The sequence below is a fragment of the Gastrolobium bilobum genome, unplaced genomic scaffold (assembly GCF_033153095.1).
Source record: "Gastrolobium bilobum isolate Gb01-03AN ecotype WA unplaced genomic scaffold, APGP_CSIRO_Gbil_v1 utg12463, whole genome shotgun sequence".
NCBI lineage: Eukaryota > Viridiplantae > Streptophyta > Magnoliopsida > Fabales > Fabaceae > Gastrolobium > Gastrolobium bilobum.
In genome coordinates this window covers 404,165-424,604 of record NW_026898920.1, presented here as the reverse complement: position 1 = coordinate 424,604, position 20,440 = coordinate 404,165, and the positions used below count along the sequence as shown (strand labels likewise).

The window sequence follows — 20,440 nt, the reverse complement described above, 5'->3', positions numbered from 1 at the left end:
TGGAGGGTAGAGGTAAAGAGAGCAAGGTAGATTAAAAAGGAATTTAAGCATAAGATGATCTTCTTCTAATGATCGAGAGATGTTAGTGTTGGATCCTCCCGCAATGGTTATCATTTAGTCGCAACGGAGGATGAAGACTTCATTTCTCTTCAACACTTTACTATAGATGTATTGGGGTTTCATTGGATCCTGAGAATCTTCTAGCATTCAAGGTTTTGGCTTCCCTGTAAGCGTGTCCCCACTTGGGGCTTCCAACCATGGGCCACTCTTGGGAAGTACAAAAGGCTTATTGATCTAGATTGGGGGACTGACTTTTCATTTTCCTTAATCGGATGAAATGTTATTTGGATGAAAGTTTAGAGTCAAATTTCAGGTAACCCCCATTTAACATTGGCTTTCTTCTAGGTTTGTGATGGTGAAGAACCATCCTTACAGATAATTGTCGCCTTCTCGCTTCCTCCATCCTTCCAACGCTGCCAAGTTGAGGTGGATGTATGATGAGGCTCTAGGTCTCTGTTTTATATATGAGGACGATAATGACCTATTCGCGTTTATAGCATAGAATCTTCAGTTGATTGAGGGTGGGAAACTTGAAGATCATTATTGGGTTGTTACCTTTGGCTTAGATGAGTGGATCTAAACGTCACAAAAAGGAGATGGCCCATACTTCTTGTTCTTGTACCGTTGTCTTTTTTTGGACCTCGATATTGGATTTTCATTATACGCTCACCAGTGGATGTTTTGAAGCATCTTGAGGTTGCACCTTCTCAGCTCCATGTGAATGCATAGTGTTTGCTTCGCAAATTTGAGGTAGTATGCCAACCTTTCCACCATTATTATTTGTGCAATGTTTTGTTATATCTTTTTTTATCGTTAAAAATAACCCTGTGAAGGGGTTTGACGAACGTGAAGCTTTGCGGGTGTGGTTCTCGAGAATGAACTTGAAAGGGATAATGTTGTTTGGCAGAAGATCATAGGAGTTTCTTTAGTGGTATTTGTCTGGATAGCGGGCACCGTGTTTTAGGCTATAGTATAATAAACTTGGGCTTGTGTTTCATAGCATTGTGGATTTGGTTTACAATAGAAGGGGTGGAGTAACAAATACCTCAGATGGTATAGTTGGGGAGATGGTACTTGTTGTAGGGAAGGAGAAATCAAAAGGTTATGACTCGATTTTGCTGAGTTTTATATAATTGGAGTAGTTCGGCAGGCAGCTGTGCTCGGGGTTACTTGTTATGGAGTTGGTAGAGTCACCCTTATCCTCTGTTATAGGTGTACATTCTTGTCAAATTAAGGTGAACTCCATGCATATCACATTTTGCTCCTCCAGAAGTTGTTGAAAAAGATTTCAAGTGATGGGATCCGCTTAAACATGATTATGCGTTGGAATGCAACAATATTTTTGGCACGTCTCTTGCAAGTATGGCTTTAGTGGATGGCAAGTGGTTTGCTTTGCTATTGTTGGTCATGGAATATATAACAGGTAGTGATTTTAACGTTTGCACAACCGGACTTAATTTGGTTGAGCAGGGAATGTCCACCAAAGGGAGATTGGTATTTTTATCTATGTAAAAACGATAGAGGTGTCTTATATTAAATGGATAAGAACCCTAGACCAATAGTTTGATGGCAAAAATAGGAGGTCAGTGTACACCTGAAGAATGAAAAGCAATGTTTTAGATCGCAAGGTAAACTTTATGTTTAAGCAATGCGTAATTATATCTTAATGCATTGTAGCAATCCTTTTATAGAGATTCTATTGATGCCCATTGTGGGTGGTTATCATAGAGGAAGATCACAACACGAGTTGACAGTCCATAGTAGACCGAAGGAAAAAGATGGGTTGCGAATATAGATTTGCACAGCCCTACCTCATAATCCATTTCTTAGCCCTTTGTCCATGTAATACATAGTCCGAGAAATTGTGCCTGGAACAATAACATTATAATAATACAAACGTAGTACCCATACAAGCATAAATTTAAAGTAATATATTTTACGTTTAAAAGTTTAAAAACACAAAACAAATCCAAAACAGTTAAAAAAAAGGTCGACCCAGTTCAAGACCCACTTCGTGAGTGTCTGGGGAAGGGAAATTTGAGTCAAGCCTCACCCCTGCTTTGCAGGGAGGCCGGGTCGAACCCCTGACCTGGAACACCACGGTAAGCAAGCTTACCGCTGAGCCAGGCCGACCCTTCTAAATCCAAAACAGTTAATAAGGAGAAAAAAAATACTTACCTCTTTCCCTTATCTTTCTCCCTTTATCAGCCTTGCTAGGGGTTTAAATGGGCCAGGCTAGGCCAGACTTTGATTTTAATAGCCTAAATCTATGTAAAATATTTAGAGTCTTCACCAGCCTATTAATCTACTAAAAGCTTGGTTGATAGGCCTGACCTAAACTATTGCAAAAAAAGAAAAGCCTACCATGGCCTATAAGGTCTTCTAAACCTACAAAGTTGCAAACTAAATATGTGTTTTTCTATTTGGATGCCATGAACAAATGAGAATTAAGAATAGATAAGAGGCTTGTGGTGTTTCCATTGGCAGACGGGTGAGTAACATATAAGAACCAAAATTTCTCATTTATTGAAGAATGTTTCTAGCAATAGTCAAAATTATAAAAATTCTCACACAATTTTTTTTAACAAGATCATAAAGATCCTTAAATAATATTCATAACAATACATAAAAAATTATTTTAGGAGTTTTTTCTTTGTTCTTAGTAGCCTTCATAAATATATCATTTTATTAAAAAATTAAAAGGCTAGCTTGCAGACCAATTTTTTTTACTGTGGGCATATATCCTAATTTTTAAATGAATTTTTTTAAAATTCTAAATCTTTTCTATTTTCTAAATAGACTAGGCCATGTCAAACCTAAAGTAGGCCAAACTGTAGGCCCTTGATAGGCCACCTGACCCATTTACACCTCTAATCCTTGCTATCTAGATAACATTAAAATCATCCTAAAGCAAGGGTAGACAAACAATAATTTGTTCATACAAAAGGATTCTACCAATAAAATTACAATAACGCTAGAAAAGGTAGATCAAAAAAGTATTTTTGAGATCTTATTAATTAATTTATATAAAGAAGGACCAAATAAAAAATTTAGAATATGGCCACGTGGATGGGTCTATGTTGGAAGAGACATAGTAATAGTAAACATCTATGTATTTAAATAAAGGGATAACAACTTCTACTGTTATAGGAGAAATTATTATCTTCCTCCAGAGGTGCGAGAAATAAAAATGAGCTGTGGCCCATCATTTGATGTCTTTGCTAGAAGGATAATAACTTCTCCTATCAGTGGCGGAGATATAGAAAAAAGTCTGGTAGTGCCAAAAGATCCGACCAGATAGAATCAGGTGATGCTAATGCTGTATTATTTTTTAAAATCCAACTAATGTCAAGGCTATATCAAATTTTTAAAAAAATATCTATACCATTTTAAAAAATTAGGTGGTGCTTCCCAAGTGGCTCCACCATTGTCTCCTTTATCCCATAAATAAATGGTTTATTGTTTTTATATTATAGGAAATAATTCTATTTTCTATACGCACATAAAAGTATGTGGGATATATTTTTTTCTCTTCACATGGGCCCACATACTTTTATGTGTGTATAGAAGATAATTTTATCTCCTATAAATATGAGAGACGTTAAACCCATAAATAAATGAATAAATAATATATAGTTTTTTTAGAATTATATAATAATAAAAACAACTTCAAAACCTTATTTACCAAAAAAAAAAAAAAACAACTTCTTCAAAACCAGGCAATTCCACTATCCCAAACACTAAAAAAAAAAAAAATAAATAAAAATCTTGGCGTGCACTAAGCACTTAATTACAATAATCCACCTCCTTCATAAACCGAGACAACTTTTCTCTCCAATGCCACCCGCACATGTGTCAATCTCTCGTGTAAAGGCGTGTGGTCATGTGAAGCATTATTGGACGATGAGAAAGGCCTTAATGACGAATTACGAGTCACTAAAACACACACTAAACAAGAAACATTAATTATATATATGCTTAAATGAAAGGAGGAAGAATTGAGAAAACACTTTGTGTAAAAGCAGTATTTTTTTTTTTTTTTTTGGTAATCAAAAGCAGTATTCTTTATTATATCATGTCATTGACTTATATTCTTAAAAATGAAAACCCCCTCCTAAATAGGTTGCAACTTTTGTTTGTGATTGTATCATGTTCATGTTTCATACATACGTTACATGCCAACAAAGCATAGTTGTAAATGATCGGTAGGACTAAGAATTTGGCGATTTATGTGAGAGTTCTGATCGATCCACAATTCATACATTAATCATTTTCCAATGAAATTCGATTAATCAAATAGAAAACTATCCACTTTGAAATCGAAATGAATAATGTCATATCGGATTTTTATATAATAAGATCATACAAAGATAAAGATATACATAAAAATATTAAACAAATAAAGTTATACCAACATCTATAAAATCCTGTTTAAAATCTTTATGTTTATTTATTTGTACATGATAAGTCATGTGAAAAATTCACAAGAATTCGGTCCTAATGAGTATAAAATTTTATTTCATTTTTGAAAATAGTTCTGATTGATTGATTTTTATAACATTATATTATATACCAACGACCTAGTGAATCAAACCTTAGGCGATCTAACTCTAATCCAAATTTCACAATTACCTTTTTTACGGTAACGATCATATCTATATTGCAAAAGGAGATTTTCGGGGATTAGTTGAATAACATTTTTCAAAAATGAAAAATAAAATAAAGTAATTTTATAAGACTCCAAATATGTCAATGACACCTTTATACCGGTTTTTATTTATGAATAATAATAATAGTAATCCAGTAAGCACTAATGCGCGTGATTTATCTTAAACACGTTTTCTTAATACGTGACAAAACTCAGTCCATATTTTTTATTATTTTATTCGAGAAGAAGTTTTATGATTTGAGTAAAATGAAAAGCCATTAGATATAAGAATTTTCTAATATTGACTCGTGAGTAAAAACAAACGATGCCACAACTTTAGACTTAGATAGATAGACAAGTAAAAGAAAGAGAAAGAGGAGAAAAGTGAAGATGTGTGTGTAAAGAATGTTAATCGGGGGTGTCTTTTGTTGTACATCCAAAATGCTTCTTTTTGTTTTCCCCTACTTAGCTGACTATTAAATATAGTATGTGAAATAACGAGGTATTGGTTAATCATCTCAACTCATCTCTCATATATATATATAAAGAAAAAAGAGTTTTGATGGTGGTTGTGTGTTGATTTTTGTTTTGGAGTATAAGAGAAGAAGAGCAGGTGGAAGGAGTGGGGGCTACCCATGTGGCATGTATGTTGTTTACATGACATAAATCGCATGTTAGCGTGGGTTTTATCTGTCAAAGGGGCCCTTCCAGCATCATATAATAACACCACAAAAAGTGGGTTTAAAACCAAAGCACCCCATTTCCTATTTTAAAAGTTCTTTCACCCATATTTGCTTTTCAGGCGTTTTCCTTCTCCTCGTAAGAAAATCCAATTGGAGAAGGAATGTCTTATTCTTTTTAAGAAAAAAATCATCTGAATTTCATTTTAACATTTAAAAAAGGAATATAACAAAGACTGATTTTAATAAAATTTTCAAATAAATTTTTTTTTTTTTTTGGGTTGAAATTTTTTGATTTCTGTTTGTAAGAAAATGGTTATCAAAACTTGAAAAAAGAGTGGGGAAATAGAAAGAGAAAAAAAGATAGACATATACGTGTTGGTATCCCAACTTATGGGCTAAAGGGATGGTTGATACAGAATAAAAAAAACGTTATTTTATTATCTAAAGAGAGATATCAAGCTGGAAATGGAAGGTGGGTGTCTTTGTTTGAGAGCTACCAAGTCAATAATAAGCATAAGGAAAAGCCAAACGCAAAAGGGTCAATTGATTGAAGAGACGTATTCCTATTTATCTCCTGTGCTATCCCTAATATTCCATTTCCACAAGGAAGAATATTATCACCAATTCAAATTATTCAAAAAAGAGAGAGAGAAGAATTCCGAGAAGAACAACAAAACAGTTAGGCAAACGTCACTTCAGCTTTGCACCTCTATTTCTCTTTCATAAGTTTCCCATTTTATTTATTTATTTATACGCATTTCAATCTAAATACATGTCAGCACAGTATAGCCGTATAGATGGTATAGGCGAGGCGTATAGCTTTATGTCCTATTCACAAATAATAAAGAGGGTATTCGAGATATCCGTGAACTCTGCCTAACCAAAGCAAAACCTTTTTTTTTTTTTTTTTTTTTTTTTGAGAATACCATTATGACCCTTTAAAAACAAGGGAAATTAATAAATAGTGTGGTATTGATTACTGATATTATACATTTGAACTCTTAATTATAGCAGTGCTGTCCCCTCTCCCTTATAAGGTTCCGTTGCTTTTCTTTCTCACCATGTAATTGTGTTTCCCTCTTAATTATTCTTTTTGTTTCTCAAAAGAAAAGAAATAGGAGAGCTGAAAAAGATTAGATGCTGTTGTTATTCTTCTTCTTGTAAATGACATGAATTGGAAAACGTTTGCATCTAAATAACCACAAACATTAAGGACTATTTCCTTTTCTTTTTCTTTTTTAAATTTCCTTAAAAATTAAATTTGATTAAAGTTGGGGTTGATTCCATTAAGAACCATCTCACTCTTAATTAGAACCACTTAAATAAATAATAAATAAAAGGGTCATCACCCACCTCTCTTAATCATAGCTTGGTAATATTATCTAATCAATGGGGAATCTTTGGTGAATTACACGAGGCACGAGCATTGAATTTTATTCAATTAGGGTAGCTGATGAGATAGATGGCAATTGATGAATGAGTTGTATTATTCCCCACTCTTTTATGAAAATCACTTTCTAGCTTGTGTTTAGAGAATTTTCCAGTTGCATGCTCAAAAGTTGCATATGTGGCGTGATTGATTCACTCAAGTAAAAGAAAAAGAAAACGAAAGCCAAATGGGAAATTGTCTGTATCCATTGAAGTTTGAACATATGCCTTTTCATTGATGCGTGGAGTAATCAAGGAAAATGAGAAAGTGAGTGACGGCCCCCTCATTTATTTGCAGCATATTTTATGTCATAATTCATATTATGTATTCGGGGATGAAATTAAAAAGGATATAATAAATAGTTTATTATTTTCAAAATATGAAAAGTGCTTATATATTAATTATTATTTAAATTTTGTATTCTGAAAATAGCCACCAGTCTGTTTTTTTTTTTTTACTATAATTATGTATTTATTAAGATTCTTTGGCTGGATTAATGGGTTGAATTCCGATAGAGGTGAAGGGGATATGACACGACTTTTAAAATTATGTTAAAAATATCAAATTGTTCCTTTTTATGGTGAGTTCAAGGTCAATTTGTTTAATAAAAAATAAAAAATAAATTTTATTTAAGGAGTTTTACAGTGTTTTTTAATTTCATATAACATTCCCATTTATTTATTTTTACAATTCCAATTTCCAAACATAAATCTATGTTAATATTCAGTTTGAAAGTTTCTAAAATCTCCTTTTGCCTCAATATATGATAACTTTTATCATAAATTATTTATTTTTATTTTTATTTTATAGAGGAGTACTAAAATAATTTTTTTGGATGTTACAAAAAGTTGGCATGACAAATAAGATATTACTTTACATTAAAAAAAATCTACCCATAAGTTAACTCGTCTCAACTTGTGAATTGACTCACTTTAACCCGCTTTAATACGAGGGTTTTGAGTTGGATTAATAGATTAAAATATTCAATCCAATTGATTAAAATAAGTGAGTAAATTATATTGACCTAATAAGTGAGACCCATTTTATCAACTTATTCTTTCAACAAAATCATAAGTGAACACCAATATATAAGTGAATAAAAAACAAATCATATATATGAAAAATCCTAAGAATGGATTAGTAATTCGAGCACTTCCTATAGATCCAAACCAGTAATAGTAAGATTTGTTGAATTTTTTTTTTTTTTTTTTTTTGAGATAGTTTGTTACAATTGATTGAAACTCGAAAACGGGTAGCTTGGTTAGGTAAAAGAAGATGAATGATATTTATGTAAGAAGAATCAATAAATAATGTTATTTGGAATTACCTCTTAGAAAAGAGATGTTAAGATCATTATTGAGAAAATATAATACGTGTTAGAAATTTTTTTTCAACAACAAATGTAATTTCATAAAATACATGAAAGAAATCAAATCTTACAATAATACGAAATTAAAACATACCGTGCTATGAAACAACACATTTGTTCCGCAACCAAAAATACACTTTTTCCATGTCAATATTCTTATTTATAAACAAAATTAATTCCAACATTACCTGAATACCTGAATATTAACAATATCTTGATAAATTAATTTAATTTAAGTAATCATGTATCATTCACATTTGAGTTAAAAGAGGCAATTGATGAAACAACTTTTAGTAGCCCACGATCTTATTTCACACAATAAAAGCCAAGATCTCAAAGTCTGAAGTTTTACAAAGAACGAACAAGGTAGCAAAGGCAGGGTTGCGTACAAATTGAGGTTGCAAGTTCCTGGTAGTTGGAAGTGTTACGCGCACAATTTTGCCAGTACTCTTTCTGAAACTGTAGACCGACAACTAATTAGTGGTCTATCTATGTAACTATTTTATGCCTAACATTATCCATGCACACAACCATCTTTCCCCGCATTTTCTGCTTCACCACATGGCATCTATCAAGGCGGTCTCAAACTCTAGCCCCAAATTCAAATTGCCCTAGCACTTAATTGCAACGACTAGTTGAATCACACGCAATAGCAAAATAAAAAAGAGGGAGGGAAAAAAATACATATAATTTATGGGTATTATTTTTATGCAACAGTGGCACAAAAATAATGTCTGTCTCAATGACAAAAAATGGTTTTGTATCTGCGGCTACAAAGTATTTCTACCATAATTGCAAAAATATTTTTTCCATAATTTATTGTAGTTCAACTCTATATAGAGCCAAGTTCAATAAATTTTGTCACTATATTTTTCACACAAACACTTATTACTATGAATAGAGTCACTCGAAAATATCATTAGACATAAGGTGTGCATGGCAATCATTATATTTTCTAGCACTGTTTCTGAAAAGAAATAATTCTTTTTTATTTTTATGCCTTGGAACAATTTATCAGAAAAAAAAAATGTGTTTGATAACATGTTCTATTTTTATTCCGAGAAAGAGAATTGTGTTTGATAACACAACAAATAATAGAATAAAAAAATAATTCCTATTAAATATAAAAAAATTTCATATCATCACTTTCCTTTTCATATGGTGTGGTTGTGGTGACAGCGAGTGGCATGGTGGTGGTGACAGTGACATGGCGAAGATAGTGGTGGTGGTTGCGACGGCAGTGGCTGCGACGATGGCGGTAGTAATGGTGGCGGCGACGGTAATGGTGAGGATGGAGATGACGGCAGTGGCTGCGACAATGGTGGTGGGTATAGTGGTTGATGGCGGCAACAATGGTAGTGGTGGTTGTGAAGGCATCATAGTGGTGGTGGTGGTGGCAGTGGCTGCGGCGATGGTGGTGGTGGTAGGTGACAATGGATGTGGTGATAGTGGCGGTGGTGGTAGTGGTGACGATGGCGTCGTGGTGGTAGTGGCGGGGGTGGTGTAATGGTGGTGACGGTAATGGCTGTGATGATGATGGTTGTGGTTGGTGGCGGCGGCGACGACGACGACGGTGGTGGTGACGATAGTGGCTGCGACAATGGTAGTGGTGGTTGGTGACAATGTTGGTGAAAGTAGTGGTGGTGGTAGTGGTGGCGATGAGGGTGGTGGCAATGGCGTGTGATGGCAATGATGGCGGTGATGACAGTGATTGCGGTGGTGGTTGATGGCGGTGGTTACGGTGATAGTGGCAGCGGTGGTAGTTGTGGTGGTGGTGACGTTGGCATGGTGATAGTGATGAGTGGAGGTGGTGGTAATGGTGGCGGTGACATCATGGTGGTGAGGGGTGGTGACGACAGCACTAGTGGTAGGGGTGTTCATCAACCGATCCAAACCGCGAAAACCGAACCGAAAAACCAATAACCGAATAAATCGAAAACCGAAAAAAATCACAAATTTTAATTGGATTGGATCGGTTTTCAGATGAGTTGATGAAAACCGATCCAATCCAAACCGATCCAATATATTAATTATCCTCTACCTACTTGTCCTTTCTCCAATCATATTCCAAAAATTTCTAAACTCAAGACCCATTAACTCATCAACTAAACCCAAGAAAAAACTTAGTCACGTCTCATCAACTATAGACTATAGTATTGTTTACTGATATTTTTGTATTTCAAAAAAATATATTTACAAAGCCAATATATACAAAAGATGTTATTTGCACAATAATCATGAAACTAATTTTAGGATATTCAAAAAACCGAAAACCGATCCAATCCAAACCGAAAAAAATTGGATTGGATCGGATCGGATTTGAAAAAAAATCTAAACCGAATGGATGATTACATGATTAAACCAAAGGGATTTGATCGGATGAGTTTTGCTTCCAAAACCGATCCAATCCAGACCGCGAACACCCCTATCTAGTGGTACGTTGACGGCAGCGACAATGGTGGCAGCAATTGTGTTGGGATGATGGTGGTGGTGGTGATGATGGTAGAGGTGGAAAATGATTGAGAGAGATAAGTGTTTCTCATTTTGTGCCCGAGAACAAAAAACAGAATTTTTTTGATTCTTGTTTCTGTTCCCCAGCACAAAAATTAAACCGGTTCTTTCCGGGAACAAAAAATAAGCCGATTTTACTAAACGAGTTTCTTATCCATTTCTATTCTTGGGAACAAAAATTAAAAAGAATAAATTTCGAGAAGGTTGTCATGCACACCCTTAGTGGTTACAATAGTTATTTATGAGCTCAAATTTAAATTATTAAATAAAAAAATTACAAAGTAACCCAAGACTAAGAGCCACAGTAGTTCTAGGCATCTGTTAGCATGACTCCAGTGGCTTTATTTGTGCGTCAAAAATATTTCAATATAGTACTGAAGACACAGTATATTATTGCTAAAATTAGAAAAAAAATAATACACCTAAATTTACTTATTTTCCCCTTTGAGAGAGTTAACTCTATCGTGATGTGTGTGTTCTTGACCCGAACAGAATTAACTCCTATAGATAATACCTATGGTTTATCCAATAAAATAAAACATGAATCCTATTTTTTCTTCTTCTATTTTTACTAAAAAATACCTATTCTGGTGACGCTAAAAATATGCTCCCGTGTATCAAGAACATGAGTCATCGTGCAAAATCGGAAGTATCCTCAACATTAACGTCGCAAAGAACATGACAATGTAAAGATTTGGTTTCGGGTAAACAAAAAATAAAAATAAAAATGAAACAAGATTGGTGGTTAGTAGTCCTTTTGGACAATTAAATTCAAAACGTGATTAATTATGTTGAATAACGATATCTGTTTTGTGTCCCTTAAAAAAGGAGAACTGCGTGGATGATAAGCTCTTCTTAAAGTGCTTTTCATTATTATTATTCGTGTTATTTTTGAGGTCGTTTTCGGATTGTGGGTGTTTAGTTGTGAATGTTCAGTAATGCGTGTGAAATGAGTGTGATTATGTGGATAACAATGGTGGACAGCTGAAAAGTCTTTCACTCTTTCGACTTTTGGATAATCTTTAATTTTCTTTTAAATCTTCTTTACTTCTAGAGCATGGTCGGCAATCACCACAATTAGCTATTATTATTACTTGTTTAATGTTTAGATTTGATTTTAAAATCAAAATATTTTTTAAAATGACAATACTTATGCATCCTCATTCCTGACCCTTATAATGTCATTGTTAACTTTTGCTTCGAATTTCTGAGTGGTACCCTCAAAACTCGAATTGGATTTTGATTGAGCTTTAAATTCTCTCTGGTCATTTAGCTTTGGCATCATAAGTCAAAGTCTACAGCATGTTACATCATATATCAACTAGAGACACTATGAGAACTCACATAAAGTAAGCATGCATCCATCGTCATCATCCATATTTGCAAGGAAAATATAGGGTAGAGAAAATTATCCGCCATCCTTTCTAAAATAAAAAGAATTTTTTTTCCTATCATTTTGGAATTAATTTGTAGACAAAATACAAAAAGTTATCCACACAATACTTTTAGTACAATAAACCATAATTATATATCATATATCAATATTTATTTATATTTATAATGTATATGTTGATTCCATGTAGCATATGTCAAACAAGGATTGATACCAGGAATGGGGATGGGTCTTTGGGCCAGAATAATAACACCAGTTGGAATCAGATTCAGATTCTGTTTTTAGAAGAATAGAATTGTTTTTTTATGGACAACTTACTTTGCAATTACATTTGATTGAGAAATGTGCTAAGTACCAAACACTTATTAAAGAATAAAGTTTTCATTCAGTGAAATTCCCGGCCAAAATGTGATCGCAAAAAATTTGGTACATATGCCCCCTCCTTTTTTTTTTTAATAGAAGAAATTCTGCATCTACTTGCAAAGAATTTGGTTTGGGTTTCAATTTGGCCACTTGAATTTAGTCTTATATTGTAGAAGAATAGTTCTCTTTTATCATAGACACAATCATAAATAGAGTTTACTCACTTATAAAAACAATAAACAAATTAAATTATATAAAAATCGATGAGTATATAAAAAAGAGAGCTATTCTCCAAAAGTTTTTCCAATTTCTAAAAGAGTTTTATAAGAGTTATGTTATAAGAAAAGTGATTGTGTTCCGTGTTTTAATTTTTTTTTTGCTTTACAAAATGCAAATCCTACAAAATTTTATGTGTGTAATTTTTTTTTTTTTTGTCATGTTACATGATGAATGCAAACATCTTTCTAAAACTATAGTTTTTATGTACCAAAAAAAAAAAACAAAAAAAAAACTATAGTTTCTAGAAGTTCGAGGGGACTGTGGTGTAGTCTTCTCCTGTGCTTAGTGAACAGTTGGTAATAAATAATGATTGATAATTTGATGTTAACGGGGTTTTGAGTAATTGTGCCAAGTGTTCTTCTCTCCTACAATTGTGTGTTACAATGTGCTTTATAGCAAAAAAACAGGAACAAAACGCTCCTATTACTATCATTTCTATGTCAAGGACATAAAATTTAGGCTAAGCCTATAAGATAAAGGTCTTGAACCAATAATTTGCTTTTCTGGCTTCAAAGTCTCGGTTATCATAATCAGTGGTTAGTGAAGACAAGGTTGGTTCTTCAGATGAATTACTAGGAAACCACGATTTCACTCAAAGCCCATTTCCTCGTGATTTCAAGTTCATGATTGGGCCTACTCACTGGGGCCTAAAAGCAAGATGAACTTATTTGGGCTGAAAATCAAAAGAATCATTTGGACTTAACAGCCCATATTAACGTCAAACTACTTAGTTGATTAAATGATTTTAAATTCTCTTTTGCTCAAAACCCACCATCAAAACATCATATTTTACACAAAATCAGAAAATCTAAAATTTTCTCTCTTTTAAAAACCCTTATTTTACTTTTTAGATTTTGAAATGTTCAAATAATTTATTATTCTAAATCTGTCTTAAATCTCAATTATTTGAGTTGAAAATGAGGATTTGGAAAGTATTTAGGTAGAAGAAAACTGATGGAAAAAATTAAGAGTTGAATTTGAATAAAAAAGGTGTATTAGCAATAATAAAGGACCGAAATTGTTTCAAAAAAAAAGGGGACCGAAATTAAAATAAAGCCAAAAGAAGATAAAACTTTTATTTTATATTTTATTAATGGGAGTTGGGAAATGATTATCTTATTTTATAGGAAAAAATACTCTTGTACTTTTTACCTTTCGATTTTAGTATCACATTTTTTTTTTAATAGGTGTGGATCCTATCACAAGTTTAATTTACAACATGAAATATCTCATCTTCCACAAAATGAAAAAAATGAAAACCCTTTATTAATAGTTACAAAAATATTATATTCTCCTAATTTTATTTTTTATTTCACTAAAATTAGTGCATAATGCAAACAAATTAGCGTTTTCAAATATTTTCAAGTACAAAACACATCTGAAAAAAAAAGAGTAGGATGTACTTTTTCTTTATTATAACAAGTAGGATGTATTTTCCTTTCTTTCAATTATTTACTGGTACCAAACAAGTACCGGAGAAAATTTTCCTCTTTGGTTTTCTGAATTTCTGATGGTTGACTCTAATTTTCGGAGGTGAAGGTGCTAAATCTAACGTTGGTCGAAATGTGGAGCCGAGGTTTCAGTGTTTTGATCAAGGGTTGCCTTTTGTTGGTGTTAATATCTGTAATTTCTGGTCTGGAACCCGAACTTGGATCGACCCGCGTTGTCTTTCAGGTTTTCTATATTAAATTGTATTAATTTTTTTTTTCACTTTCATTTATAATAATTGCTCGAATTTGCAGTAAAAGTTCAAAACTTGAGCTGAGTATCATCCATGCTGAGTGCTGAAAATATCTCACTATCTGTGCTCTATCAAGTCCTTGAGTGATTGAAAAGCTCAAAATGTGGATACCCATGTTGTTAATTGGGAAGATCTCAGTTAGTTATGTTCTGGGTATCGGTGAAAATTTGCATTAAGTAGCCCTCTCAGTTAAAAATCCCATCTTGCTTGGGAAGTTTGCTTGGGACAATTTGTTTCTCAAATTTATGCCAATATGTTGATGTTGTTGTTGTTTGTTGCCCATGGTGTATCACTTAGGTTCTTGTGTTTTTGAATGCAGACAAATTATGGGGATATTGAATTTGGTTTCTTTCCAAGTGTTGCACCCAAAACTGTTGACCACATTTTTAAGCTTGTGCGACTTGGAGGCTATAACACTAATCATTTCTTTCGGGTATTGTTCTCTGCAAACAAAGCAAGTCAGCATTGGGTATTTATAAAGTTGGTGGGTATAGTATTGCTTTGTAAGTGAATGGTTTTGAGTTCAATGCCAGGTGGATAAGGGATTTGTAGCCCAAGTAGCAGATGTTATAAATGGAAGATCTGCTCCCATGAATGAAGAACAGAAAAGAGAAGCTGAAAAGACTGTTGTTGGTGAATTTAGTGAAGTCAAACATGTTCGGGGTATTCTTTCTATGGGAAGGTTAGGTCTCTCTAGATGGTAACTGTTGGCTGTAGCCTGCTTATTTCTTCTGAAGTTCTTGATTTCAAGTCTTTCTTGTTGCTCTTGTTTCTATCATTAAGTATCATTTATATATGGTTTTAAAACTTACTAGTTCCAGTCTGCGCTAGATTTAGATTGAGTTCAAGTGTTTGTTTCTATGCTTAACATTAAAATGAACAGATTTGAACTGAGCTTACAGTTACTGGTGATTACAACTTCTCCTAGGTTCATGATCAATGTAGTTTTACAGCAACTAGTTGCTTAATTTTGAATATAGTGTTCTTGCTTTGTGTTACACTATCCCCTTGGAAGTGCACTGGCTGAGGTTTAATGATTATCTTATTGATTTCATGCTGACTGAGTGTCATAGTACTCATGTTCAGAAAATAAAGGTGCTCACAGAATCTTGGTCACTGTAACCAAGATGGAAACCGAAATGAATGGAAAATGAGCTCACATGGGGCTGATGAAAAGTTAAGATGCTGTGAATTTTTTTCTGGCATTTTTTTTGGGGTAAAACTATTATTAGGAAAGAGAATGAGCACAAAGGAAGGTATATTAAGATAGCTTCTATTAGGAGAGAGAATGAGTACAAAGTAAGGGAGATTAAGATATCTTCCCCGGAGAAAGCTACAAGCATAGGCACAGTAAATACCAGCTAAGACATGAAAAAAACTTACATAAGAGAGTTATCCACTACCTCTGCATGTCGACCAAAAACAATCCCTGAAAGAAGCCATGTGATGAATTCACAAACAGGCTCTGAAAACAATCTTGTCACAATTAAGATTCAGTGATAATCATTTTCCGTTTAAATATTATAAAGAGAAAGAATGAGGACAGAGGAAGGGATATTAAGATATCTTCCCTGGAGAAAGCTATAAGCATAGGCACCATAAATACAAGCTAAGACATCAAAATAACTTACATAAGAGAGTTCTCCAGTACCTTTGCATATTGACCATAAAGTATCCATGAAAGAAGCCATGCAATGAATCCACAAACAATCTTGTCACAGCTCACAAATAAGATTCAGTGATATGCATTTTCTGTTTAAAGTCTCAGCATTTGATTCTAGGCATAGACACCTGGGAACAGTCCACTTCCAGAACTTTTTGCCCTCCTTGCTTTTCCCAAAGCCTTTTAACCTAATTAAGAGTAAAAGCTCCAAGTTTTGAGGGCATGCTTAAACTTGTAGGACTAAATATTTGACTGCTAGACAATTTAGGAATAACAGTGTAACTTTTTCTGAACTAAAGCAGCACATCACACACTTATCTAGAGACAAAGCCTTGTTAGGTCTACTAAACCATTAGTATTATTCTTATTATCTAAATGATTCGCTTGACTCTAGAGGAGTGGGGACCATGGTTGTTAAAATCCCGATTTAAATCCGCGCTCTTACGATTTTTTTTAATCAAAACGATTTCATCAAAATTCCAAATGTTTTTACGATTTTTTATCCTCTTTCTGATTTTAGGTAAAATTCCGATTTTAACTACCATGGTGGGGACTTTAGGTTTCTAAAGGGGTTGTCCGGCATTCATTAGTCAGATACTATTTAGTGTTTCCAAAGGAAAAGACTAAAATTCCTTAGGTTGAAAGTGGCTAAGATGATAATGAAAGATGACTCTACAGAATACAGGTATCTGGAATCTTTGCACTTTTGATGCATTTAAGTAAAAAAAATTCAAAATACTTGTATGGAATTTTACGACTGATATAAGTTTGTTAAAGATGCTATCAGCAGTGGGAAGAGTATATTTATTTAGAGTCTTGTTGTAGAATTTATGCCTTGGAGCAGCGGTAAGGTTGCACTTGTGACCAAAGACCATGGGTTCGAGTCTGGGAAAGAGTTTCTTTGTAGAAATGTAAGGGTAGGGCTGCCTACAATTGACTTTCACCTTTACTCTTGTAAGTCGGGGAGCCTTATGCATCGGGATTTGCCCTTGTTGTAGAATTTATAAACTAAAATATTTTTAGTCAATAATCAGCTAGGTAACTCAGTTTTCATTATTATATTGCTCATGATCTAAATTTCTGAAACCATTCTTACTTTTGGCTTGAGTGACTGTTGGAAAACCTGATGTACGCAAGTTTGTTCTTACAGGTATGATGATCCAGACAGCGGTTCATCCTCATTTTCAATACTACTTGGAAATGCTCCTCATCTAGATGGCAAGGTGGGGTAACTAGAACTTCCAAATATCATTGCAGAATATTTACTCAAATGTCTTGCAATTTTTACAATTGATATGCTGATGTAAGCCCTTTTCAGTATGCAATATTTGGAAGAGTTACTAAAGGTGATGAAACGTTGACAAAGCTAGAGCAACTACCCACCCGTAGAGAGGGTATATTTGTAATGGTATACCTTAAAAATCTTATCCATCTTGTGCACTGTTCTTTTTCCCTTCATTTAATGTTCAATCATGGATCATATGCATAATTGTATATTCTTTTGAAGTTTATAGATTTTTCCTTTTTGACTATTGTTTTATTCTTTTACTTTGAGGAGAAGTCAGGGTCAAAGCTAGGGAGACTTGTGGGAGAAGATAAACTTGATGCATAGATATGTATGTGTGTGTCTGGGAATTTTTTTTCTATATAGTAATATTTAGATTAAAAGGGGGCGAACCGGAGCAGTGGTAAAACTGTTCTTTCATAACTAAAAGGTTATGGGTTCAAATCTAGGAAACAACCTCTTTGCAATTATGCAAGGGTAAGGCTGCGTATAAGGATTTCCTCCACCCCACACTCCCTAGTCGGGTTTAATGGGGAGTGGTTTTTTATAGTAATATTTAGATTAAAATTATTCACCTGCAAGCTTTGATTGCTGAGCTTGAGGGTGGTTTTGTACAATGGAAAATTTTAGAAAATCATGTTGAAATGACAAAATTGTTTTTATGTTTCTGAGCGTGAAGTGAGTAGCTTAAATAGTATCGGTTTATGTGAATATTGAAGTGAGCATCAAAATGTTTTGTAACTTAATGGTTTCTTGACTTCTAGTAATTTCCACAATGAATTGTTTTTAAACTTTTATGAGCACTTTGTTTTTTCATTTATCACCTTCATCCCCTTCCTCTAAATTTCTGACTCACCCCTCAGAGAAGCCATAATTATCCTTGGTTTATGCTGTCATGCAAACATGTAATTTGTTTAGGACTGGGGTTCCTACATCCTTTCCATTCTTGACTTTACCTCAAAATTTCAAGTATCTCGTGTAATTATGAACACTTAAGTTCTACTCTGGAACTCACATTTTGAAGAGGACGGGAAGGGGCATCCCACCTAGGTCTCTGTAGTTGCTATCTTTTTAAGTTTTTGGTGCTCAGTTTAAAACTACTGAACATGATAACTTCTTCCTGCCATCATATTACTATGATAAGAATTTTTGGTTTTCATTTTTCAGCACTTAGATATTATTGTTTCTCCTTTTTCAGCCAACTGAACGCATCACTATCCTGTCATCATATTACTATGGTAAGAATCTTTCAACCTCAAGTCTTTTTTTTTTTTTTTTAATAATTTTTTAAGTTAGTTTTCTTTGTTGTCTTTAGGTTAAAACAAACATTTAGTCCCTTTAGTTTCACCCTACATGGATTTTTGTTCCTATATTTTAGATTTTGGATATCGGTCCCTATATTCACTCATTTGGATTTTGGTCGCTCAGCAACCAATATCTTAATAATTTGAACATATCAGAATTAGGGACCAATACCCCAATAAACATTAACTATACGGACTAAAACCCAAATAGGTGAAACATATAGGGACTGATACCTTAATGGTAGGGGGACCAAAATCCAACCAATTGAAACTAAAGGGACCCATATCCAAAAAAAATAAGGAATTATAGGGACCAAAATATAAAATTGAGTGAAACTACAGGGACTGATTGTTTTGTTTAATAAAATAAAATTAAAAAAAGGAAAATAAATGAATTAAAAGTGTCACCACATTGAGAAGCCTTGGATGCTTGTAGCATCTGGCTCTTATGCAATAAAAGTCACATGTACAACATAATTGACACTTGAGTTCATTGAATCTTTGTGATATGTTATTCAGGATTACTGTAAGGACTCAACTTGTAGATTTTAGATGGGAGGAAGTGCAATTCCAAGTTTCATGATGTCTAGTCTCTCTTTGTCCTATCTAGTTTGTTTGTCTCTTGGCTTTTCTGTCCAAACTTTTAACACTTGTGTGTTGGATTCTCTTTCCCTCTCTGAATCTTACTCCTTGGATTTGCTGTTAGACACAGAGACAGAAAATTGTGAACAAGACAGATCAATCTTGAAGCGCAGGCTATCTGCATCAGCTGTTGAAGTTGAAAGACAGGTAAATAAATGGTATCAGATTCAAGACATGTAATAAGTTCATATCATAATGCTTGTTTAACTGGTTAACATAACTTTCATGTGTCACTTGGCAGAGGATGAAATGCTTCCCCTGATGAGAGCAAGTTGAATATGAAGTTGGAATGAATGTTACACTGTTGTATTCGCTTTTTTTATTATATCTAATCAGAGATATTGGTTTTTGTTAAGTGTGAGAAATTATTCTAAACATGCACAAATATAAATTCAAATACAGTCCAATTTTAAGCTGTTGAAATGAAAGAATGAGAAATAAGATTTAAGTTCTGTCACGAGCGTTATTCTCTTTTTGATAATTTTATCTTTAAAAGTGATTTTATTATTCTATTGAAACAATATTTTTTTTCTTAAAATTAACTTTTAAAATATTATTTACAAATGCAAATTAATTCTTTTATATTATTATTGTTTTTTTAAAATCAATTCAAACATAGTCTCAGCCAGATGAACCCTTGGTTCATTTGCAAAGCTACAAATTTCTCATTGATCATATTTTGATCCACATACCAAAGCCTCTATTGGTACATATCATTTTGTTTTATTTATATTTATTAGGATTTGTATTGCCCTATTAACATATTTGAGGAGTAGATTCATTTATAATTCATTTGTTACTTGTATGGTTTTTGTTTCATTTGATCATTTACTTCATAAAACCAATAGTATATTATGTTTTCTTTAACTATGTCTCCACCAAATAAAATGAGAGAGTAGTATGTATTGTAATATAATTGAGTATTTTAATAGAGGATAATTTGGTTAAAATATAAATATATTTTCTTATAATTGAGGTTATTTAATAACTTTTTCAATCTTTAATTTTATATGGTTAACTTATATATTTGAGACAAATAGAGTATAACTTAAATTTTCTAATTTTAAGTT

The 20,440-nt window shown here is 33.2% G+C and overlaps 1 protein-coding gene across 1 annotated transcript; it reads left to right on the top strand.

The window, feature by feature from the left end:
* Nucleotides 1-14,160: 14,160 nt before the first annotated feature.
* Nucleotides 14,161-19,821, top strand: LOC133285580 (peptidyl-prolyl cis-trans isomerase CYP23). Its single transcript, XM_061482834.1, has 8 exons — nucleotides 14,161-14,409; nucleotides 14,796-14,909; nucleotides 15,010-15,158; nucleotides 17,290-17,362; nucleotides 17,458-17,547; nucleotides 18,623-18,662; nucleotides 19,435-19,517; nucleotides 19,612-19,821. Exons 1-8 carry the CDS (start codon nucleotides 14,299-14,301, stop codon nucleotides 19,630-19,632), a joined length of 681 nt encoding a protein of 226 aa, XP_061338818.1. The 5' UTR covers nucleotides 14,161-14,298; the 3' UTR covers nucleotides 19,633-19,821.
* The last annotated feature ends 619 nt before the right edge of the window (nucleotides 19,822-20,440 follow it).

What these genes read in the sequence shown, in the direction of transcription:
- LOC133285580 (XM_061482834.1), top strand. Translation starts at nt 14,299, where the DNA reads ATGTGGAGCCGAGGTTTCAGTGTTTTGATCAAGGGTTGCCTTTTGTTG. An exon ending in CGACCCGCGTTGTCTTTCAG is followed by an intron (nt 14,410 to 14,795) that starts GTTTTCTATATT and finishes TTTTGAATGCAG; the next exon opens with ACAAATTATGGGGATATTGA. An exon ending in ACACTAATCATTTCTTTCGG is followed by an intron (nt 14,910 to 15,009) that starts GTATTGTTCTCT and finishes GTTCAATGCCAG; the next exon opens with GTGGATAAGGGATTTGTAGC.